The sequence below is a fragment of the Artibeus jamaicensis genome, unplaced genomic scaffold (assembly GCF_021234435.1).
Source record: "Artibeus jamaicensis isolate MK-2021 breed Jamaican fruit bat unplaced genomic scaffold, CSHL_Jam_final contig_1284, whole genome shotgun sequence".
Taxonomy (NCBI): domain Eukaryota; kingdom Metazoa; phylum Chordata; class Mammalia; order Chiroptera; family Phyllostomidae; genus Artibeus; species Artibeus jamaicensis.
Genome location: NW_026521249.1, coordinates 608,348 through 623,150, shown reverse-complemented (window position 1 = coordinate 623,150; position 14,803 = coordinate 608,348). Strand labels below are relative to the sequence as shown.

Below are 14,803 nucleotides of genomic sequence, written 5' to 3'. Positions count from 1 at the left end.
GGGCATCCTGTTTCCACTGTACTTACAAATGTTTTGATTTTCATAAAACATCTCTGGTCATAGATAGGTATAAAACCAATGGTAAAGCAAGTGGGACAAAAAAAAACATAACCTTTGGGGAGTCAGAGTAAAAGGAATTGGAGAATTCTTTGTAATGTCTTCAAATTCTGTACATATGAAATTACTTTTAAAAATTTAAATATATGCCCCTATTTAAGTATTTGAGGTTCCTAGCTGGGCCGGACCATGAAAAATTAGTAGAATATAGAAAGGCCAGTGGGGAAGTGGAGCATAGTCCAGGCGAGAGCAGCAGATCCAAAGGCATGAGCATGGGGCCTTCCTGAGAGGTTGGGGCTCGGCCTGGCTCTTGAGATGGCACATGCTATCAAGCAGCAAAAATGCCAAGCAGATAAGAGGGGACCGAGTGTAAGAAGTGAGAAGCCTACAATGGAGTTGTTACTTTATGCAGAAGGGACTTTTATGTGTGGAAGTATTCTATCTCTGCTCTCTGGAAATACTGTGTTAGTCTGCTCATACTGCTGTAACAAAGTTCTACAGACTAGGTGGCTTATAGACAATAGAAATTTATTTCCCACAGTTCTGTGGGCTGGGAAGTCTAAGATCAAGGTGTCAGCATGATCAAGTTCTAGTAAGGGCCCTCTTCCTGGTTAATGGCCAGTGCCTTCTTAAGGCCTCATGTAGTGGAAGGTGGCTAACTAGCTCTTACACCTGCTTTTCAGGACCATTTATCCCATTCCTAAGAGCTCAGCCCTCCTGACCTGGGCACTTCCCAAAGGTGTTTACCATCCTTTCAAGCATTAGCATTTCGATATATGAATCAAGGGGAGGGGACACAAACATTCAAACAAAGCAGATGAATGAAACAGTTTCATGGATAGAGAGCTTTTTAAATATAATAAGCACATAGAGAATTAATGTGTCACTGGAACAGCAGTTGAGAAGCATCAGTCTATTAGGTCAGTTGTCAGCTTTGGCTAGCACATCTAGTCACAGAGCAAGACCTCTGAGTAACATAGTTCCTTTTAAATATGTGGATATTATTCGTTAAACCAGAATAATATGGATTTGCCCTATTAGGCTCTTCAATTTTGTAAAGACATTTGAGGACTTCAGAGATGAAGTCAGAAACATATTTAGATCCCTAAATCTGGAGTCACGATGAAAGCCCACAGAGCAGGAACTCCTCTGAATCATGGACTCAGTCTAGCAAAAGTCCCTGATTGCTGGGGCATAAAAATCAGAACACAGGGATCCACTGTTATGTTCACTTGAACGCTCTAATTACATCCTCCGGGTGTGCTGATTTAATAACATACTTATTTAAAGTGGAAAAGACCTGGCTTGTCATTTCTGTAATTTTCAGTAGCAACACCTACATTTTCTTTTCCTTTCTACTTTATCCTTTCCCACCCCTGCCATGCAAATATTCAGTCTCTCTAAATCACATTTAATTAAGGGATTTCTTTTCTTGCTTTTTTCCTCTGTTGTCTCATGTCAGTAGCAGATTAATCCTGAATTTCTAATAAATGCAAATGCATTAAAGAAAACTGTGAGTTCAAGATTCTTTTAACTTCACTAGCATAATTGTTAATATCTCCATTCTCTCCTGGGATATCTAGGATAATATCAATTAAATTGGTTTCTGTAACTGAACGTATTAACCATAAATGCGACTATTGTGTCTCCAGTAGCACCCTTTATGTATTTAATTTACTCGCCTCTAATAGATTGTCAGAGCTGTAAATGTGGGGCAAGCAGTGTAAATGGTGTAATGATGGTGATTATCGAAACAGATCGAAGGAGGTGTTATTGCAATGTGATGTTGTGGGCAGGAGCAAGATATAGACATCCCGTATAAATTCCTATTTCAGCTTTATTTCTTTACCCATTTTTTCCACGACATTAAAAGTGAAAACAATGTAAACTGGCATTGCCATCCATTCCTTTATCTCTTCCCATTATCCTTTGTGTCATTGTCTTACTAAAACCAGCGGACTTTGCAAAAGCTAAATTTCTCCTTAAAAAGCAATGGGTTTATAGAAGCAAAATTTCAGTATGTTCCTTGCATATAATGGTATCCAAATATGTGAATTAGAAGTCACTTTGTAGACTGGTGAGTTTGCTCCTTCTATATATTAGCTAAACTGTAAACTCAGCAAGGTTGAATGACTTGTGGGAGGTTACACAGCTTGGCATTGCCGAGTGAACTTCACTGGACAAAACTGGAACCTGGGACCAGCCCTCCCACCTGGGCCGAGTAAGGCAATGAGAGGTCATATCAGCCGCTGGTACAGAGGAGGTTCTATGTGATGGTCTGAAGCAATCCCGGAAGGAGGCAGCAGCAAGTCAGAGGTTCTCAGTTTAGTTTGGGTGGGGAGTAGAGAAGAAGCAGCTTATGCACAACCAGTACTTTAAAAGTTCAAACAGATGATCAGGGTGAGGGTAGAAGGATTGGGCTGTGTGGCAGATGTCTCTCTGTAAAGGGAATGGAAAATAGAACCTCTCTTCAGGGGCAGGAATGTTGGAACAGGGATTGTTGAAACAGGGATTTGAGCCCAGAGACAAACTCAAAGCCAAGGATTAGAGCCGAAACCTGAAGAAGAGACAGGATCTGAATCCTGGGACTCAGACTATGAACAAAATCAGGATGGCCAAGTGGCGAGATCACCTCCAAACAGATTCTCCCTCAGCACTGAACCTCATCCTAGTGCCCCATCCCAGTGCAGTAGTGTCACCTGAGTTGCATTGCTAAGTAACAAACCACAAACTGGCCTAAATCTGAAACTTATAATACATCTTCAAAGAATAAAAATAAAAGCATTCAAATCATCAGGGGACACAAACAAAACCACTCTCTGCATTACCCTAAAACAGAACACTGAAAGTTCAAATTCCTGTGAGTGGAAAAATAAACACCAATTACCCACAGAAGTGTGGCTGTAATATTGCATGTCCTGGGAGGGTGGCAGCAGAGTGTATGAGGAAAGACTCCCAGAATGAGTAGGTCCCACAGCATGGTTTCAGTACCGACCACAGGTAGAGACAGCTTAAGCTCCCAGAGTGGCTTTGTGCAGGGCTTGGAAGTGTGTGGGGCCTGAGGTGGCTGTGTCAGAGGGGCCGTGTTTCTGGGGAGAAGGAGGCAAAGAGAAAAGGGGACGTGCCATTTGGAAACATGGTTGTAAAGTGGCAAAGGAAGAGGGAAAATTTTAAGATGTCATGAAAATAAAAAGGAAGTATAAGCAACCTCCCCAGTTGTTGTAAATTAAAGAGGCTAAAACAAGGATACAAGGCAGAGTGCAATTATAATACATCACCATGCTGTGCTCTGATAAAGTAGAAAAATGCAGCTGGAGAGTGGGTAGAAAAAAGGAGTGAGAGGGGAAAGGTGATCGTTGCATATGTATGTCACAGAAGGGAGTCAAGGGGCATGATTTTAACTAGATAGTAACAAATAAGGTAAGACAGAAAATGAATGATGAACAGTATTAAAGAACCTGCCAGATGTACATGTAAATGGGGTTGAGCAGTTGGAGGGGGTACCTCATTGAGTGTACCTCTCAGTATGATCGTGACTTTTGCAATCATGTTAATGTTTTTCCATGTTCAAAAACTGAAGTGCAATGAACAAGAAGAGGAGAGATTAAATCTGAATACTATCAGAAACAACTAAAGTGAACTGAATTCCAAATGAATTATATAACCATACTAATGTTGAGGGAATACTAATCTAGTAAGTTTGAGCGCATTTTTGCTATATACCTTTATTCTAAAAACAAGTTGTGAATTCTTAGTACTAGATCTTGTAATGTTAAATTTTTTGTATGGAATGTAGGATTGAAGAAATGAGTATGATATTGGCAGCCCATGTCTTAGGAAAAAATAAATAGGAAAATAGCAAAAGGAAGAATTATTTGTTCTATGGGGAAGAATTATTTGCTCTATTGAGAGAGAGTGTGTGTGTGTTCTGTGTGTGTGTAGGAAGGAAGGGAGAGAGAGGCAGAGAGATTCTTCCCTTGAAAGGAACTAGAAATAATGACTCCTCCATAGCAATTGGCACACATTAACTCTCAAATCTTAGTTTCTAAATGTCATTTGCCAACTAAAAGGAAGCAGATTCCTTGAGGAAATAGTCAGTTTCAGGGGTGGGGCAGGGGAAAAGCAAATGAACCTGAAACACTTCTGTGTGCCAAAAAAGGAAGAAAGTGTTTTTTTTACATGATGGAAACAGGTTAAAAGGACACAGCATAAAGGTCCACCTTCCCAAAGCTAGGGCAATTTGATCATCAAAACTAATTACTAACAAACAGTAGTAATTTATAGCCCTTTCAATAATATAAGAATTCATGTATTCATACTGATAATTAAATAGAAAAAGCTCTCCATTCAAAAAATATAGGTAGAGGAATGGTAGAAATAATCATTCACAGAGTAATCACTGATTCAGGGATCACTCATTGATGGTTGATAAAATAAGTAGATGAGGGCTTGGTAAGTAATAAGATACTTTCATCACCTCAAGTAGTGGAGAGAGTTGGCAGGTCCCACCTACTCAAGTGATTAAAGTTAACTTGTCCAATAATAGGACACATGAATATCATATGATTCAGATGTGATGCACTGGGAAGGACCCAGCATCGTTTCTGTGCTATTCCTGCCAGATATGCTTGAGAAAAGTTGAAACAAATCCAAATTAATGAATATTCCCAGAAACAATTGGCCTCTACTTTGTAAAAAAGGAAGGAACGATAGAGGGAGAGAAGGAAGGAGGGAGGGAGGGAGGGAGGGAGGAAAGAGAAGGAAAGAGTAAGTCAACAAACAGCATGAAACACAAAGCAGCTATTCCAGACTGAAAGATCCCAGTTGAACGACAGATAGATGCAATGCATCATCCTGGATAGGAATCTAAAATGTGCTTTAATGGCATCATGGGAACAATGGATGAAATTGGAATAAGGACTATAGATTAGGCTGTGGTATTGTAGTAATGTTTTATTTCCTGATTTGAAAACTGAATTTGTGGTTTTATAATAGAGCCTTTGTTATTAGGACATACACAAGTATTTAAGTATAAAGAGCATCATGTCTGCAACTAACTGTCAAGTTGCAGAAGAAACACTGAAAAAAAGAGAATGAATGTAAGATATTAAACAACTGGTGAATCTGAGAAAAGGGTGGCAGTTCATACCATTTTTTTCAAATCACCTGTAAGTTTGAAATTATATCCAAATAAATTTGTTAAATAATTAATAGGGGGAAATTATAAAGGAAAAATGTTGATCTATGTACCACCTAAAAATTATGCCATAATTTTTAAAGACTTGTTTCAGAGCTCTATGCTGTCCCCACACTCCACAAAGGCCAAGAAGTGCAGTAGGGAAGCAGTTGGCAGAGCCACACTTGCTTCGGGGAGTGAGGAGGGTGGGCACTGTTGCAACTGTGGGAAGGGTCAAGCTGCACGTTCAGAATTCAGGCTGGAGCCCACAGTGGCAGCAGTGGGCCCAGGTCACCAGATGCAGATGGCAGTTCTTAGGCCACTACATCATGTGCCTCCTAAAATCTGCTCTGCTTCTTCTGATTATTTTTCCCCCCTGATTATTCCCCATAGTAACCTACTAGCCATATTCAATTTACTATCTTATGGTAATCAATATAGCATTCAGATACCCACATGGCTCTGAGGAGCAGAAAAGCAGTAATTTTGAAACAAGAGAGACAAGGAGAAGGACTCAAGTATAATATAATTGTTGAATTTCTTATTATTTTCTTATGTTCAAAAGTCATTGATTGACCAGAAAAGCAAGATGTTTAGTTTGCATTTAGAGTTGTGCTTTTGTGAATTTATGTGAGGTTCTTTTCTGTGGCCTAGACAAATACTGGGTTGTAAAGCCATGACAGGTCTTAATAAGTGAATTGAAACATTTCTTATATTTACATTTTCATAGAATGAAATAAATATTGTGATCTTTTCATAAAACACTTGCACATCGGGCCATGATTTGATTTCCTACCTGTTCAGAATATCAAGTTTTGCATTTCTTTAAATGATAATATATTTTTGTGAAGCAAGATAGTGAGACAGAAATCATCCTGGAGATATTTATAATAATACTTAGAGCAAACTTGTCAAAGACTCTTCTCAAAGGTTGTTTTGGATCCTGAGGAGGTATTTTTAGTAACTGTATTGAATATGTTGTCACATAATACAACATTTCAGTGATTTATTTGTATTATTTTTGTATCTTCCTGCAGGCAGAGAATTCAGCATTGGCTTTGGAAAATGAAAATCAAAGGGAACAGTATGAGAGATGTCTTGATGAGGTAGGTGGAATGGAGAGCTCCTTGAAAAGGGGCCGCGCTGTTCATGGTGTCCAACCTTTTGGTGTCTTTGGGCCACATAGGAAGCAGAAGAGTTGTCTTGGGCCACACATTAAATACACTGCGACACGTAATCACACACACAAAAATCTCATAATGTTTTAAGTAAACTTATGATTTTTTAAAAGAAGTTATTTATTTATTTTTAGGCAGAGTGGAAGGGAGGGAGAAAGACAGGAAGAAAAACATCAATGTGTGGTTGCCTCTTGCACTCCCCACACTGGGGAATCTGGCCTCCAACCCGGGCGTGTTCCCTGACTAAGAATTGAACCAGTGACCCTCTGCTTCGCAGTCTGGACCTCAATCCACTGAGCCACACCAGCCAGGGAAATTTATGATTTTGAGTTGGGTTGCATTCACAGCCCTCCTGGGCTGTCTGTGGCATGTGGGCTGCAGGTTGGACACCCCTGATTCCTTCGATCGGAATATCTGTTCACTGCCAACCTGCACAGGACTAGAATGTTTTGTTCTCTAAAGGAAGTTGTGAACAGGTGCACGCTGAGAAGGTAGGTCAATCTATCTCTCTCCACACCCCATCTTCCCCCTTTCTCCCTAGTCCTTTACCCAGGCATCTTGTAACTTCCTTTCGGTTATTGTTTAACATTCTTGGGCATGGTTGGAGTAGGCTTCACTGTATGATGCATTCTTGTGACCGGCAGGTACGATCCTCCCAACCTGTGAGTGCAGCAACATCGGAGCATGCTGTGTCTCGTCCCCAACAGGATGCCCTTTCTGAAAAAACTGACCCTGACAAGTGGGTGGGATGACGTGCACAGTTGTTAGCCAGAGGGAAAAGTCAATGTATTGGCAACAGCTAGAAAGAGAAAGGGAAATGAAGAAAATTTGATCAGAACAGAAGACAGGGCCCATGCATGAGTAAACTTGAGAAATATATTTGATGATAATGGAGAGATGCAGGTAAAGGTGGTGGGTGTTTCAGAATTCCAAAGAGACAAGAGGAAAATTCTCCCTTCAACCAGTCCCCACTCACTCTGGTCAGGGGGCGCGCTGTCAGTCCACATGGCATGGACCAGTCAGGGCTGGTCACTCGTCTCACTCACAGCTCTCCTCTTAGAGTTTGCTGGTGATTAGTTATTCATTTAGCGGGATGACATTTTTAGTTGTCTGCCTAATAGTGTAAGACTTGCACGTGTCCTTCTAGTAGATTCAGTTTGAGAGTTTTTACAATATAGCTTTTAAGAAAATAAGAAGACTATGTTTAATTACCTTATCAGTAGAAAGTATCTTCAGTCTTTTTCTCTAAGAATTGAAAAAAACTATTCCAACAAACTCCTCTTGATCTTTCTTACCACTTTCCGGCCCCCGCCAGCTCCTCTGCCTCAGTGTCCTATAAGGTGATGAGTTACATAGGCTGAGATCCCAGTTCTGACATGATCACCGTCACCATACATACCTCCCTTCTCCCTTCAGACTGGAAGTGGCCTCCCTCCCTAGAGTTCCAGTTGTGCTGGACGTTTTCCTACACCACTAATTCTTTGAAAGGTCACCCCTGGGCCAGCAGCACCAGCCTCTCTTGGGAACTAGTTAGAAATGCAAATTCTCAGGCCCCACCCCAGACCTCTATAATTAGATGCTGGGAGTGGGCCTGGCAGGTTACCTGTGTGTAGACAAGCCCTCCAGGTGATGCTGAAACACCCCTACAGGTTGAGAGCCACTGTTCTCATGACACAGGCCACCTTGCATTACACTTACTATGTGTGGAGAAGAACCCTCAAACTGGCTCCAGAAAAAAATTTAATTGTTCAATATTGCTAAATATTGAACAATTCAATACTTGAATTGTTTAATATTTCCAGCCTATATATCAGTTACTTAAGATGGTATCTGCATTTCTCCATACTGCCCAGACTTTAAAAGGCTCATCGATTTTTACAACGTCCAAAATTGAAGTAGTTGACGTGAAAGGGAAGATGATGACTCAGTCTAGTGAGACCAGGTTAGCACTTCTCACCCCTGGTCCCCAGGTTATTGGTCCAATCAGAGTTTAGGGCAAGAAAGACCAAATAGATCCAAGAATATTTAAAGGAACAAATGTTGCCTGTGAATTGTATGTATTGATCATCAAAGTTTTAATTTACCTCCTGCACAGAAATTTCCAATGAGACTTAATCTGTATTCAGAATTCAAATTTGTATGAATCACACTGCAGTAATGTCTTATTTGTCACAATTCTCCTACAAGTCACCCCTTCCCATTAATCACAAGGCCCACAGCATTTCTTTACAGAAAATTGTATTCTGTTTTCCTCATGTTTCCTGTGCCGGCATTCTGAAGATTTCATCAGAATGTGTTGGACAGAACATAAGTTTTCACCCACAAAATCATTTCTTATGAAGTTTCCGTGGAATACAGAATTTTTTTAAAGAGTGTCCCTTTATTCTTAATTGCAGACATTAACTGTTGCTGAAGAGGTGATTTGCAACCAAGAAGCACTTTTGAGCAATGCAAATGTTTTGTATTCCTGAACACTGGCTCCTGGTTGCATATGCCAGTTGTTTTATATATAATACTGCACAAGGGTGCACAGTCTGTTTCCATGCATCGTCAGAGGACACTCTCAAAGGGGTACTTGAATGTAGTAATAATGCCAACTGGAAATTCTCTTCTAGGCTTTTTATACTAACTAGACAAACTAACAAGGTCAGTTCTCCTGTAAGTGATTCCTTGCTGGTAGGTTTCAGAAAACATATACAGATGGATAAAATATAAATTTAAAATGTTCTCCAATCCATTTTGAAGTGCTTCTTATTTGGGGGGAAAAGAAGAACATTGAGGATTTGGGGGAAACACTTGGTAGTCATAAATTCCCTTTGTATGGTCTAATGAAAGGGTATGTTTCTTCAGAAGGAAACAGAACCACATCTGTGATACACACAAACACACACGCACTGGCTAGGCAGGTGCATGAATACAAACGATCCCACACATATGCATGTACATGGTTCACCACTTCACCATCACCTCTACTGCTGCCTAGCTCCTCATCACCTCACCTGGCAACACAAAGGCAAAACCAAGGACTGATCTCAACTTTCCTTTGGGGATCAGGTTTTAATGTTTGAGTCTAATGTCTTTGTCTAGCTGTTTGACAGACAGGTTTGCTGGCAAGCAGTGAGTTGGTGTTTATTCTCAGTATTGCTTTGACCAGTTCCTTTAAAGCCAACTCATTCCCATGTAGAGAAGTGTAATGACACATATAAAATAAGTAAAATAACACTCCCCTCAAGCTGCTGCCTTGCATTTAGATGGACTGAGTGGTGTCCTATACATCTGTATTGGGAGTCAACCTCACCCAGCTCTTAGGAAATCAAGGTGCCTCCAGACTAGCAGAAGTGAGGGGGACATATAATCACAGAGGAACAATGTGAAGGGAATGTACAGGGGAGATGAGGTGCACTGGGAACTTAGAGAACAGACAGCACAGTCACCAAAGGGTTGGAAGAGTGGTGGGTGGGTGGGCAGGTGGTGAGGGGCAGAACTGAAAGGGATTTTTAGCAGAAGAAACTGGAACAGGTGAAGTTTGGGATCTAGTAGAGCATGTGGTTCTCACCCTTTCTTGCCCATTGGGCTTACCTGGGGAGATTTTAAAATATTGCTGCCTAGGCCCACTTCCGAGACTGATCTGATTCTGGCCTAGAGTGCAGTCTGGGAATTACCATTTTTCTAGTACTCCAGGGGGTTATAATGTTCAGCAACAATGAGAACCACCACCGTTAGGTTCTCTGAATGCTGTGCCTTTTTAGAAAGGCACATTTTTATAAAGCATTTTTAGAAAGTTTCCACGCATGAAGGCTTCATTCAACTTTAATGATAGAACAACAGACCCATGTGGAAGTTGTGGGTTATTTCCTGTTCCTCAACAGTGTCCAAGTAAGCAAACATAAACCCTATCTCAGAGTTTCTCCAGGTGTGTTTCTGGGCCTCTTCTGTGTCAGAAAGATGTGTGGCGATTGCTACAAATGCAGATTCTCAGACCTCACTCAGCCCTTCTTAGGCAGAAGGAGGGGTAAGGGAATTGGCAATATTACCAAACTTCCCAGGCAAGGCATTTGCACACATTGATTGGAGAATGTGTGAAGTTGGAGAATTTGCCTTCCTTCAGACCATCCAAGTCGGCCAGGGTTCCATGCCGCCAGTGAGGGTGCCATATGGAGTTCTTTCAGACTTCTCTATCTCTGCACTTCAGAGCACAAGGGCAGGGGAAACTAGGCCTGTGGGTGTAGTTCAGAAAGTGTGAAAGGCAGTAGAATTTCTTTTAAACCAAGGCTAAATAAAAACAGAAGTATGTTGCTAAGGCTGGTTCTTAACTTCCTTTCTGATTCCTATTCTCTCTACCATACCAAGGCTGGATTGTGGGGTCATTATCAGGGCATTCTCATTGCATATCCTGCATCTGAGCCCTGTGCCATCTTTAAAATCAATGTCTTAATAGATGTAGATGGAAGATGATTCTGCTTATGGCTCACAGGTGTCAAATGTTTGTTTCATGAAAGGATCATGACAACAGCAGGCGATCTGTTGTACTTCCTGTGCCTGCCCCAGACTCTAACCACCATGAGGCAGCACCTATGTTCTAGTCACTGGAATTTCTCCAAGACCCAGCACAACTCTTGGCTCATACTGGATAATCATGTGTATTTGCTGAATGAGTTAAATGAATGGAGATTACCAGCTGTAAATTTATTTCCACATTGGTTTTCACTGGAATACCACATATATGTTTAATTGAATTTTTCCCACTCCCAATATTTTATAGAATTTTTTACAGGGTAAATAATGTAAGTTCTTACTTATTTATATTTATATATTCATATTACATATAATACACTTCATTCCTTTACAAATAAAACCTCTTATTCTCAAACCATTCTTTCTTAACTGCTTACCTGAAAATGTATTTTATCCTATGAAGTTTGAGTGACTTAATGCAGATTTAATATTTGTGGGGTGACTACTTTACACCAGGTACTGCCCAAGGTGGGTTCTTCAGTCATATCTATCATCCCATGCATTTTTCACAGCTGAGACAGAGGTTGCTCCTCCTATCCTGTACCTATCAGTATAATCAACATAAACACAGTCAGTATTTGAACCAGAGGCTTTCTAGTGGTTCTGCCCAGTGCTCTTCAGGATAACAAACCAAGCTAAAAAGCATAGGAATCTCCTCCAAAGCACATTTTCCAGAACTTGTGCTTTTTCAACCAATTATTAAATTACCTTGCTGACTTTGGTCCTTGCTTTGCATGATAAAATAGCATGAGAAAGTATGAAAGTGAGACCACCAGGCCTGGAGGAGAGAACGGTCAGATCACAAGGACTTTGAATTCCTATCTCCTCCCCAAACTCCTAGCCCTGGGCTGTCTTCTGGAAGTGGTGAGAATTGACTCCTCTGAATAAACTCCCGCATCTCATTCAGCTTCAGGGACTGTTTTGCAATAAAACAACTGACACCTTCACAGCCCTGACTTCTCGTCCCTCTGCCCACCCTTTCCAGGGGAATTCTAGGAGAAATCATGACCTCTGGGAGCCTGACAGGGAAGAATAGCAAAGCCCTGTGTGTATACCAGCCAGGTGTTAGAGGACTGGGTTTGTCTGAAAATTCTTACTGAGAGGAAAGGAAACACATACCTAGCGCCTCTACTTGGCATCTCTGCTCACCTACAGCAAAGCAAAGCTAGGGGTTCTCCTCAGAGAGCTTCAGGGAGGCTGTAAAGCAAGCCAGGGGCTTCAGGACTGCCAGTTTTGCTCAGCATGTCTCAATTCTCTCTGGTCCAGCCTAGCTGCTATTTTTCCTTTCTTTGGAGAAGAAAGCTGTCAGGTGACACTGAAAGTTAATTGTTCTCATTAGCTGAGCTTACAAGTGTGATTATTTGCAACTCAAGTATTAAAGGTATAATCTGATCAGGACAGGGACCTATTCCAGAGATCATTCAGTGACCTATTAGAAGTCTCAGGCTCCAAACAACTGTTCGGTTGATGTATCATGGAAGTTTAGCAGTTAAAAGTACTAACAAAACCCAGGCTCTGTCTTCATAGATAGTTCCCAAGAAAGTACTTGTACAGCCTGCCTGCTGTTCTGAAAGAACCTGTGAGTCCTTCTGGGTAATAAAACCCCATGTCACTAGGTAAGGAAATAATGCATTTGTGTATCTTTGTTCAATTTTCAGGTAGAGCAAACAGTTGTCCCAAGTACACGCCAGAAGGGACTGCATCAGAGATAGATTCTAGTAAGCCTGCAGGGCCACACACTTGATTGCAAAGGCAGTGTATTCACTGCAGGCTGTTACAGTTAGGATATCCATTTATGTCTCCTGCTAAATCATGTAGAGAGTTACTTTATGTGACCACTGTTCCACAGACTGGTTTAAGTGAAGGGGCAATTTAGTGGAAGAAAAGGAAATATTGATATTGGGCAGTTTTATGAGAATGTAAATCAAATCCAGAGTTTGAGATCTGAAAGAATTAAATTATTGACGGTATGAATTAACTTTGGTGCATTATTCCTCATTCAAGCTGCATGAATAGCTCAGTTCTTGTGTGTGTGTGTGTGTGTGTGTGTTTAATTTGGCAAGAGTGAAATAGATGATATATAGTTTGCCTTTAAATTCTCAGTTACTTCAAACTGAAATGAATGTTTAAAAACTGAAAGATTTTCAAGATTATGCTACTGGTCAGTTCATGTGGGTTAAATAACATTTATCACCATTGTGATCACGCATAAATAAAAGGACCAAGGAAAAAGAAAAAGTTCCAGTTACGGAAAACATGGTTTATTTTGGCCTATCATAGTTCTTAGATATACTTCTTTAACTTGTTCTGAGGGAAAAAAGCAAAGTATGAATACTTTCTCTTCAAAACTGTACTTTTAATAAAAGGCTTTTCTGTTTTACTTAATGTCAAAAATATGTATTTGGAAAGGATTCTGACAGGAAAAAAAGCCTCTCATGCACTCGTGCGTCTGATTCAATGAATCAATTACAGGCAATCTGATTCTAGTGATTTACTGCTTGTGGTATGAATGCCTCCTGACCACAAATTAATGGCAGCCCATGTTTTAATATTCTGTGAGACTTACTGGTAGCATGTTGTTGTTAAGGATGTGCTATTTAGTCAATATTGAGTCAAGAAACAAGCTTCATGAAAACATTCTTACTGTAATCTGCTGCTTAATCCTAGATAGGGATACAAGCACACATAGTTTAGCATCACCAAAAATAAATTCATCAAGAGAAGAAGAAGATGGAAGTGTATCACTCTGCCTTTGGTTGAATGTGAGAATTACCAGGGTGATTACATGCTTACCACAATGTGTTATAATTGTGTTCCTGACAACTTCCTACCAGCTATGCTCTTTCTGAAACCAAGGACCACACGCAGCCATCTAGCATTGCAAATACTCTGTAAATTTATATTGAGTAAATGAGGGGTGAAATGCATGAACAGAAGTACCTCATATCTAGGATACTTAAATATTTTGACTGATCTTTAATTCTGTCAGTTTCAGTTATCACACTAAATGTTTATGTATTAGCTGAAAAAAATCACATGATTTACCTGCCCACTTTAATTTCATCAATAGTAGCCATATTGGGTACAAAACTTCAAGGTTATGGTGAAGTTCAGTAAGTGATTTTTTGTGTTTTTGAAACCTGCAGGTGGAAAAGAAACCTTAGTAAAAACAGATATAGAAATTATGAGTGGTTATATAGAAAAATGCTAGATCCTTGAAAATGTAGGAATGAGAGAAATACCATCGGTTTTACATGTGGCCCTTAGCTGGAACTGTGTCACATGGCCGCTTTTACACCAGTCATCATAAGGGAATGGAATTGCCAAGATTGTCTTAGATTAATCATACTTCCTTGGGCTGAAATGGACCCAGTTTTTCCCACTGTCTCAAGCCACCTGATACCTAAAGAAAGTTATAGAGTTCTGTTAATATATTAGTATGAATCATATGTGGATTTATATTGGAAGAAACTGAAAATAGCAGTGGCTATTTCATTTCCCTCTCACATAGAAGTTCAGAGATAGACAGTGTAGCTCCATGCATTATCGAGACTGGGCTTACTTTGTTTTTCTGCCCAGCTATATTTAATATGTGACTTCCATTGTCAAGGTGGCTGCCAAAGCTTCAGCATTCACTTTCGTATCCCAGACAGGAAAAGGAGGAAGAAGAGTAAGCCCCCTTCTTCTCAGAGATTTTCTATAAGCCCAAGAAAATAATCTTCTTGTAACTCATTGGACAGAGTGACACTTACAATAAGGACTGGGAAATGTATTTTGATGTGCCCCATCAAAAAATAAGGATTTGTTAGTTAGGAAGAAAGGCAAAATGGATATTGGAGTAAATAACTACCAGACTATTACAGGTAGCAATGACAAA

General features: G+C 40.3%; 1 protein-coding gene across 4 annotated transcripts in view; it reads left to right on the top strand.

The window, feature by feature from the left end:
• NCKAP5 (NCK associated protein 5) overlaps nt 1-14,803 on the top strand; it is a 995,643-nt gene that overhangs the window by 786,155 nt on the left and 194,685 nt on the right. For all 4 annotated transcript variants that reach the window (XM_053666799.1, XM_053666798.1, XM_053666801.1 and 1 more), the window contains one exon: nt 6,271-6,343. In XM_053666799.1, coding sequence (XP_053522774.1) covers nt 6,271-6,343 — 73 coding nt within the window. The remainder of the gene's footprint in view (nt 1-6,270; nt 6,344-14,803) is intronic.